This window comes from Phoca vitulina, unplaced genomic scaffold (assembly GCF_004348235.1).
Source record: "Phoca vitulina isolate PV1807 unplaced genomic scaffold, GSC_HSeal_1.0 scaffold50, whole genome shotgun sequence".
Taxonomy (NCBI): domain Eukaryota; kingdom Metazoa; phylum Chordata; class Mammalia; order Carnivora; family Phocidae; genus Phoca; species Phoca vitulina.
The window spans coordinates 9949108-9959319 of NW_022589753.1; the positions used below are offsets into that span (position 1 = coordinate 9949108).

At 47.3% G+C, this 10212-nt stretch overlaps 1 protein-coding gene across 2 annotated transcripts in view; it reads left to right on the forward strand.

Annotated features, from left to right (window-relative positions):
* The first annotated feature begins 584 nt into the window (after window positions 1-584).
* Window positions 585-10212, forward strand: part of SALL4 (spalt like transcription factor 4) — a 17742-nt gene continuing 8114 nt past the window's right edge. For both annotated transcript variants that reach the window (XM_032387502.1, XM_032387503.1), the window contains exon 1: window positions 585-714. In XM_032387502.1, coding sequence (XP_032243393.1) covers window positions 585-714 — 130 coding nt within the window. The remainder of the gene's footprint in view (window positions 715-10212) is intronic.

Sequence of the window (10212 nt, forward strand, 5' to 3'; positions counted from 1 at the left end):
TCACATCTCAGTTTTTTGTTTGCTGGTTTTTTGGGTAGATGTGAAAATTGTGCCAAACTATTCCACTGAAAAGACCTTCCAACCCCGGCTTGCGCGGATATCAACCTTACAAAAGTAAATTTTGGAGCACACTACCAAATACGCTCGTTCCAAAACTTCTACGGACGCTCCTAATTTTTAATAAGCACACAATTATTTTTATTCTTCTCTCCAAGGACTCAGATAGCTGGAGCGAGGATGGGTCCCCCTCTGATTTCGTGCACGATCCAGCCAATCTGAGCCCGGATGCTAATTAGTTGCGCTCCCCCGATGAACACGCCTTTGTCGCATGCAGGGCCGGACTACAAAGCCCAGAATGCCTCGCCCCTCCCTGATCAATGAGGGCTTATTTAAATGATCTCTGAGGTCTTGGACCCAGGCCAATCAGCTGTCAGGGCTCATGATAAATCGCAATGCATTATTGATAATAATAATTACTGGGACATGCGCGTTCCGGCCGAAGGGGGGTAAATTTCCTAACTCCAGGAATTTGTGGCGGAGTGGGCAAATAACCGCGGCTCTCCGGGCGGCCCGATGCTCGCACCATGTCGAGGCGCAAGCAGGCGAAACCCCAGCACATCAACTCGGAGGAGGACCAGGGCGAGCAGCAGCCGCAGCAGCCGGCCCCGGAGTTTGCAGATGCGGCCCCAGCGGCGCCGGCGGCGGGGGAGCCGGGTGAGTGGCGCTGGGGGCGCGCGCCGGGGGCGGGCAGTTTCCCGGACGTTCGCTGGACCCTCGAAGGCGCGAGCTTCGGGGAGCTAGCGGCTTCTAGCGCAGATTCTGGAGCCAAGATCTGGGGGCTCAGCTCTAGAGAAGGCACCCTCGTTCCCACCCCCCACCCCCGCCCTTGTTAATTTTACACTTTACCGCTTCCCTCTCTTGTGTAAGTTTCACCCCCCGGTCTCGCTCCTCTTGTTGTAAGATTGACCCCCACCCTCTCTGTCCCTCATTCCTGAAAGGTTCCCTTCTCGTCCCTTGCCCCTCTTAATTGGTTCCACTCCCCTCGCTAGTAACCTCCCCCCCACTTGTAACTTAGGTTCCCCTCCTCCCTCCCTGGCGCCGCTTTTAAAAGAAAGACCCCGGGGGTCCCCACCTTTTCCCTCACCCCTTGGGGGCTCTTCTAGGAGGCTGGAGAAGGGGCGCACCCCTGGAAGGCCCCCGGGGGGGAGGGCGATCTGTTGCACGCGCCCCTCCCGGGCCAAGCGGGGGGAGGGGGCGCGACCTCTCCCCACCTCCGGGAGCTGGGGTGCGGGCCACCCGCTCTGAGGGGATTGGAGGGCCCGAAGAGATGGGGGAGAAGGGCACAGTATTTCCCTTTTTAAAAAATTTTCTTTAGGGTTTTGGCTTCTCCCCGGGCTTTGCCGCCTGCGATCTTCGCCCTAACCTTTCGGGGCCTGACCTCCAGCCATCTTTGATTTCCGACTTCCTAAAAATAACCGCGGCGAAGCGGAGGGGTGCAGGCCCCCCGGGGCCGGGGTCGCGGGCGCGCTGCAACCCCTCTGGGGTGCACCCGCCTGGAATTTTGCGGGGCTTTCCTGGGGTGTCCGGCTTTCCAGAAGCGTGCCTCGGGGGCCAGAGGGGAGAGGTCGGGCCAGGGCTGGGCGGTCGCGGCCAGGGCGAGCTCCCGGGGCTGACCCGCCCCACGCTTCCGCGGCGAGCGTCTCCGGGGTCGGGAGGCGTTCGGGACCCTCGCCCCGCCGGGAGCGGCCGGACAAACTCCCCTTCTCCTAGTCACTTGACCGAGGAGGGTGTAGGAGCGAGTCGATTTCCCACTATCTCCCCTCGGTCCTGGCCCGCCAAATTGTCGCCTGATAAGTTTTTAGCTACGCATGGGGGGAGGGGGCGTTGTTAACCTCCTCTTGGGCCTTGTGGGTCGTTTCCCCTCTTCTCCCCGCCTGCTTTCTAATTTCTCAGCCGCTGATGGGGGTGTGCAATGTAATCCCAGACATTCTAAGCCACAACTCCCAACTCCGATGGGAAGGCTGCGCTTTTTGGCTACCTCCCCCTTTTTTTCGGGGAGGGAATGTAATATGTTTCCCAAATTTATAATAGGTTAATGTAAATCTCTATTCTGCCCCCCACCCCCCGCAAGTAACATCTTTTTCCAGGGCAGATTAAAGAGATCGGCTTGACCAGGGGCGGCTGTGCGTTTTCGGGGCGTCTGATGGTCAGGGCTGCGGGCACCCGAGGTCCCAGGAGGATGGACTCTCTTTGTGCCTCCGGTGGGGGGGGCAGGTGGGGGGAGAGCATGGAGAGGCTTCGTCGCCTGGCCCACCTGGAACAAAAGGGTTAACCCTCCGCCCGCCCGCTTCCTCCCAAGAGGAGGGGCGAGCTCCGGGCTCTGACCCCTCCCCTGGTTCTGCTCTGACCTCCCCGTTCTCCTACCCCCTTCATTTTTGGTGGGCGCACGCAAGTGGTGCTTTTGGTGGTGTTTGGCACCTTTGCGGGGAGCTCGTTACAGGGTGGCTTCTTAAATTAACGCTGGTTGGAGTTTGCAATCAGTTAACCCGAGCTCGGCTTAGGATCTCAGGCCTGACTGTGCGCTCCCTCCACGATTTGGGAGGGGGGTGGGTTCGCTATTGAGCGCTGGGGTTAGAGCGGACCGCCGAGTTGCGCGCGGGCGCCCCCTGGAGGCCCAGCCTGGAGCCGCACGCTTTGCTGAGAGGCGGGTCCCTTCACAGGTACCGGCTCACACCTGATGGGTGGGACGGGCTGGGGGGTGGGGATGGAGAGCGCCGGGCTGGGCCAAAGGATGGGCGCCCCTGGGGACTAAAGCCAGTTGATGGCGCGAGCCCTGACTGTACTCGGTATTCTTTGGAATTCTTGAAAAGAGTTCCTCGATTCTAGAATGTGTTTGCAGAATCTCCAGTTGCCACCATGAGACAGAAGGTAGTTTTCCTCAAGCAGTATACATTTTAATGGCTGCATTTTGCATTTGAGCAGCCTGGTATGTATGTACCTATCTCTGTATTAATATATATGTAGCTATGAAGATACATGGATCTATAGATCTGTGTAGATCTGTATAGACCGACAGATACATAGATATGTGTAATTTTTAAAAACTAAGATTGGCCCAGTCCTATTTTGCAAAACCAATTTGAGATCCACTTGTAAAGAATGCAGTTCTTGAGAGGAAAATGGAGTTTGGGGATCAATTAGCAGATCAAAACATCTGCAGGTGGGCAGTGGTCTCACGCTACATACGGGGAAAATTAGCATTTTCTCAAAAGAGTTTCGAATGCCCTTTGTGCTAAACTGGATTACAACCATCAACGATTAAGATCCCCAAGTTTCAAACAACTGCCTAGCCCCAGTTTCTAAACTGAAATGACCTCCCCTAGCGGTAATGGTTTAGCAAGAGGGCCCTTGGAAGTTCCTATTTTAATTGCGGGAGAGAGGGAAATCTCGTTGATAGTAGCTTGAATGTTGCAGGCCGACTTTCTGTGTTTCGATCTTCGTTTCCGATAGGGAAAGGGGCTCCAGCTTGCCCAGAGCCCCTTTTGTTCCGTTAAAAATAAATTGCACAAGTCGGTACTTGGTCATTTCAGCCTCCCCTAGCTTCCTCATGGGTGGGGAGTTGGGGAGCCATCTTGGGAGGCAGGAGATGCAGTTAGCACTTCCTCTTTTTAAATGAAGTTAGTGTTTTGGTAAGGTTTTAGAGATGTGCATTCCAATCTGGTTGTATGACTTTCAGCTGTGTAACCTTGAGACCTCGATTTCTCTGAGCTTTTGGGATTTTTCCTTGATCCAGTGGAGGTAGAGAGTCCTGCTCAGATCATTTCAACTGCAGAAGACCCACTGTGTGCTGGGAATGTGATTAGTAATCAATTTTGTTCAAAATAACAGTGTTTTCAATTTTATTTACTTCTTGTGTCAAGACAGTTCTGAACTGCTCATTGAGATGATTCTGCAGTTTTTAACTGTAGCCTACTAACGAGGCTGGGGACCTCAAGTACATTATCTTTAATTCTCATTTGTACTCATTTTAGAGTAAACAGTAGCTCCGGGTTGAAATGGCTTGCTCATGGTTGATTTTAGCCATGCTCCGAATCCAAGGAGCTGTTTCTCATGATCTGACTTTGGTTGGTTATGAGATGGGATTTTTCCATCAGTTCCTTTGATGAAGGAGCCCTGATGAGTGTTTAGCTGGTCGAGTTTGACAATCTCACCTCCCTTTTAAGGTTTGAGATGTGCCTTTTCGGACTTTAGATTAAGGGGTCTTTGGGGAGGAGAGTTGGAAATAAAGCAGTGTTTGCATTTCATGCTCTGAGCCTTGCTGCCCTGGAAAAATCATGGGGAAGAGTTCAACAAGTTCCCTCTTTCATCAACCCTTAACTGTTGTACTTTTGATTCTTTAAGGAAAGCATCTAAACCATTTTAAAAGACTAAATTCAGACAAGCACTGCATCTCCAGTTACCCCCATCCTTTTTTTTCAAATGAATTTCATGACTGTCAGTCTTTGTTGGGGGGGTGCGGGGGAACTCTGTAGAAGGAGAAAACAAAAGCCCCTGCCTACATGGAGTTTACAAGTTTGCTTAAAAGATGAACTCCAGTTGAGGGAAAATGGGACCTATCTCTTAATGTAAATAGCAGAACTCAGACACATTAACAGCTGTTATAGCCTTCTTTGATTCTTTTTTACCGTTTTTCCTTCTCAGCAGAGTCTCTGAATTTTGATCCAAGACTGTTCCGAACAAGTTTTTAGCTCTTAATTAAGTAGAACTTAATTATAGCTTTAATTTGCTATCTATGAATTGAGTTAAAGCCTTGTTACTTAAGTGTTTCTGGGATTGCTGAATTGAGATGTAAAATTAAACTCGTAAAACGGACACTTTTCTTTCAACTGGTTCAAAGGCCATCCCTTTTGTTTTTTGGTAAGCAATTATCCTGTGGGTGGGGGAGGGTCGAAGATATTGTATACTTTAATCTACTCATTGTGGTTCTTTTAATATAGAAATGGGGGAGGGGAAATAAGCTTGAATCATAATGCTTTTCTCAAGATTATACAGGTTTTATTTTTTAAGCATTTTGGAGGCTCCAGAGTTTGATTGGCTTCTAGTAGATGAGCCTTTCTTCTATACAATAGTAAGAGTATTTTCTATCCATTTGGCAGTGATTGAATCTAAGACCCCTGCTGGGTTTACTGCATTCTTCCAACTTATTGGATAACTAGATGCTGAGAGATAACATTCCTAAAATTCGGAGTGGGGGTGGGGTGGAAAGATGGAAGAACTAGTTGCTGGGTAATCTCTCTGAACTCTGCTTTTTGCCTTTCGGGAAGGGTTAACTTAAGCGGAGCAGGCAATTGTTCATAACCCAGTCCTCTTACTCTCGGGCAAATAGGGCTTTGGTATTTGCCCATGGTGGTCTGGACGCAGAAGGTACGTTTTACTGCACATGCATTTAGAGCTTCTGCTGTTTAAAGACTCAAGTGGGATGTTGCTGGTTTTGCATCCAACCTACAGAAGAGGCCAGCCTGTGTATACAGTGAAGGCAAGCTGGTATTCAGGTTGTAAATCACTCTTGGAAACTGTTAGATCCTTCTAGTGCAGGGGAGCTTAACCTTTTTTGTGCCATAGATTCCTTCTCCACAGAATGCATTTAAATGCAAAAAATAAAATGCACAGAAACAGCAAGGAAATAAATTGCATTGAAATATAGTTATTGGGGCACCTGGGTGGCTCAGTTGTTAAGCATCTGCCTTCGGCTGAGGTCATGATCCCAGGGTCCTGGGATCGAGCCCCACATCGGGCTCCCTGCTCGGGGCGGGAAGCCTGCTTCTTCCTCTCCCACTCCCCCTGTTTGTGTTCCCTCTCTCGCTGTGTCTCTCTCTGTCAAATAGATAAATAAACAAAATCTTTTTTTTGAAGAAAGAAATATAGTTACCAAAACCAAAAAATATTTGTGATATAATGTGCTTCTTTATGAACGCATTAAATAAGATCAGCGCAGCTGGTCAGATAACCACCAGAATTTCCAGTAAGGCAGTGGCGTTAACATCATATGAAAAGATCTGCTTTCTGTTGATGACGAAGTCACAGGTTCTGCAAATAGCACTGTGGTGTGTTTCCCACATCTGTCATTGAAAGTCAGATACTAAATTCTGTTTATTTATTTTTTATTTTTTTTTAAGATTTTATTTATTTACTTGACAGAGGGACACAGCGAGAGAAGGAACACAAGCAGGGGGAGTGGGAGAGGGAGAAGCAGGCTTCCCACTGAGCAGGGAGCCTGATGCGGGGCTCGATCCCAGGACCCTGGGATCATGACCTGAGCCGAAGGCAGATGCTCAACGACTGAGCCACCCAGGCGCCCCTCAAATACTAAATTTTAGTTCAGATTAGTAAAAATAAAGATCTCATTTTTTTTTGTTATCTAATTGCATGGACTCCAGTTTAAGAATGCTGGTTTAGAACCTGATTTCAATGAAGGAATATTGTCCCTAAGGGGGTGAACACTTTTTTTTTTTTAATTTCTTTTGGGGGGTGGTGTGAACATTTCTTGAGGGGGAGGGGACGGAAATCTTGATTTACAGTGGTTTGTGGCCTTCCGAAGGACCATAGTGCATAAACATATACAGTATATTTGTGGTATTAAAATTTCGGGGGGGGGGGGCAGTAGTTAGGAAAAGAAAGCTTTAAAAACCTCCATAGAAGGATGAAATGGAAAGAAGGGTGAAAAACTCTGCTCTAGAAGAAACACGATAAATGAGGCCACTAAGTTTAGTGCCCTTCTAGATGGTACTTAAGAATACAATCCCTGATCTTCTTTTTCTGGTTAGCAGTTTGTTACCTTGAGCCACTTAATTATTTCTGAGCCTCAGTTTGTGCATCTGCAAATTGGGACAGAGGTCGCTTGCTTATGTGGCTGAAGAGATGAATGGGTTAAGGTGCAATAGCATGTGTTTTGTTTGTGGAGGGTGGTGGTGGTTTCCCTTAGAGTGGGATAGGCATTCTTGCAGGGGCTTTATTGGAGATTTCCAGAAGTTAGAATGGTGGAGTACAAGTTTTTAAACATGCTAATGAGAAAGAAACCGTAGTACAAAAGTGAATACTTTTAAATTTTTCTCTTCCTCAATCCCCAGGCCCACACTCCTAAGAGCTAGAGCACAGCCCTAGTTTCTCTTACTTCAGACAGAAATTTTTCCACGTACATATTTATATCTTTATCCACAAACACAGATGGGACCACAGAGATACATCCCGTTCTCATCCTCCTCTTGAAATAAAATCCCAGGCAGTTGTCCCCTAGAGCAGCACAAATAACATAGATCTGCTTTATTTTTGTAGGCTACGAAGTAGTCCCTTTTTTTTCCTGTACCCTGACCTGTTTAATCAGAACCTTACTGCTTGACCAGAGTGCGTCTGTTTTTGTTTTTGCTGTTTGTTAATATGAGAAATGTATCCTTGTATTTCATAAAGTAAACTCCTGACAAGGGTCAGAGGAGAATTGCAGGAACCTGATGTTGCCCATAGTGCTTGGAAGGAGCTGTATCTCTTTATATGCACCTCCCAACAGTGTGTATTTCTCTGCCAAGAGACACTTGTTAAAAAGTTCTTGGTTTTAAAGTTCTTGACACATAATTACCAACTGCTTTTCCAGAAAGAGTGCTATGTAACACCCCCTCCAACACCTCACTCCGAGTCTTGGGAAAGTGTAGGGATAGATACTGTATTCTGGGAACTGACAAATTTTTTTTTTTTTTAAGATTTTATTTATTTGACAGAGATAGCAAGAGAGGGAACACAAGCAGGGGGAGTGGGAGAGGGAGAAGCAGGCTTCCCGCCGAGCAGGGAGCCCAATGTGGGGCTCGATCCTAGGACCCTGGGATCATGACCTGAGCTGAAGGCAGTTGCTTAACCAACTGAGCCACCCAGGTGCCCCCTGACAAATATTTTTAACTGGATTCTTGAAATACGACTGGGATCAGGAACTTACCTATTGAACACCCGTTAGGTAGCAGGGTGCATTGTGTACTAACTTTTAAAGTGACTTGGGGCGCCTGGGTGGCTCAGTCGTTAAGCGTCTGCCTTCGGCTCAGGTCATGATCCCAGGGTCCTGGGATCAAGCCCCGCATCGGGCTCGCTGCTCCGCAGGAAGCCTGCTTCTCCCTCTCCCACTCCCCCTGCTTGTGTTCCCTCTCGCTGTGTCTCCCTCTGTCAAATAAATAAAAAATCTTTAAAAAAAAATAATAAAGTGACTTCTGAGAGTCGCAGAAAGATAGTGGCATGTGTCCTGGTCCCTTTCCCCTTCCTTGCCACCCTGACCCCTCAGGCTTTTCTGTCCCCCCTGGGGTGTCTTTTAGAGGAAAGATAGTTGCAGTCTCAACAGAAGAAACATTATGGTAGGAAGTGTAGGAAGAAAGGGAGGATCTGGGCGCTGCATGCCTGGGTTTTAATATTGGCCCTGCAGTTTATCAGATGTATTACTTTGGGCAAACTGATGTCCTCTGTGTGTTGGTTTCCCCCTCTGAAATACAATAGCCCCTACGTCAAAGTTGTTATAACCTATAAATTGTTACCTGGCACATAGTAAGTGCTCAGAAGTTACCTATGACTAATTTTTAATTGTGTTGCCTTGGGGAAAGTCATGGTACTTCAGTTTGTGTTTCTCATCTCTAAATGGGGCAGATACTTAATAGATTGGGTGAGTATAGTATGGGGCACCTAGAGGTCCCTAGTCTGAACTGCAGACAGACAAGAATAGCAGGATCATCTTTTCACCACTGTCGTCGGATCCCTAGCTCCCCTGTCTTGTGCCCAGTAGGAGGTGGGAAGTATTAGTAAATGAGTTAGGCATTCGGTGACTGTTGTTGTAAGTCTTGTTCTCAGCAGCCCTGGTTGCCCCGCTAACCATTTGAGCCATTAGAGATAGAGGGTGTAGAGAAACTAATGTTCACTGAACACCACAGTGTCTGCACTTTCGCCAGATCCTATCCAGGATGGCGTCAGGCGCATTAGTAGGCACTGGACACACATTTGTTAAAAACTTCACTTAACCCAGGCGTATCTACCTTAGGAGGTTGTCATGATTATGCATGTTTCGGGCAGATTCTGAGGGCTAAGGCAGCCGTATCCAACTTGTTCACAGGCAAGTGCTGGGTCAGCCCTAACCTGCTTTCCCTACACTGGCAGGCCAGACATGTTTGTGGCTGTTGGCTCTTTCTCCCTGGCCCACCCCCAACCCACACACATACTTGCAAAACTTCATAGTGCCGGATCTGAAATTCATAAAGATTAGGCCACCTTATGTAAATTCTAAAGAACCACTTTTTGAAACTCTGGAATCTATAGACCTTCTCAAGAGAAATACACTTTTTTTCCCAAGATCAACTCCTCCCCCATACTGTGGTGGACTTCTCCATCAAACCCCATGGTTTTAGGGAGTGTAATCACCCAAGGAGTTGAGAGGCAAAATAATATTAGTTTGCTTTAAAAAGTAATAATTTATTTAAAAGGGAGATGTATCCTTCTTGGTCTTTCTTCCATGCATCCCTACATTTCAAACACGTTTTATTTTATTTTATTTTAATTTTTTTTTAAGATTTTATTTATTTGAGAGAGGGAATGAGATAGAGAGCATGAGAGGGGGGAGGGTCAGAGGGAGAAGCAGACTCCCCGCTGAGCAGGGAGCCCGATGCGGGACTCGATCCAGGGACTCCAGGATCATGACCTGAGCTGAAGGCAGTCGCTCAACCAACTGAGCCATTCAGGCGCCCAAACACGTTTTATTTTAAACAAAAGTGGTCACATTTTACATACTGTTCTGCAGCCTATTTCTTTGACCTAACGTCTGTCTCCATGTCAGAGCATACAGAAGTTATGCCATTTTTGCTGTATGGGTGAATCAAAATTTACTTCTGCTATAAACATTTCTGTAAACAAAAAAACCCTTCTTACATGGATCTTTGTATACTTGTGCAATTATCTGTGTGGTTTAGATCCATTCACCTAGAGTTGCTGGCTCTGAGGTATACCTCTGACTTAGTGGGAGGGTATACATACAGTCGATAGCCAGGAAATGAGAGCAGTAAAGTAGCTTAGGGAGACTCTTCACCCGACTTGTTGCTTTCAGGACCCAGGCTTCCAGATAAAGCCACAGCCCCAAGATGGGCATTTTATTTTATTTATTTATTTATTTTTTAATTCTTTTTTTTTTTTTTTTTTTTT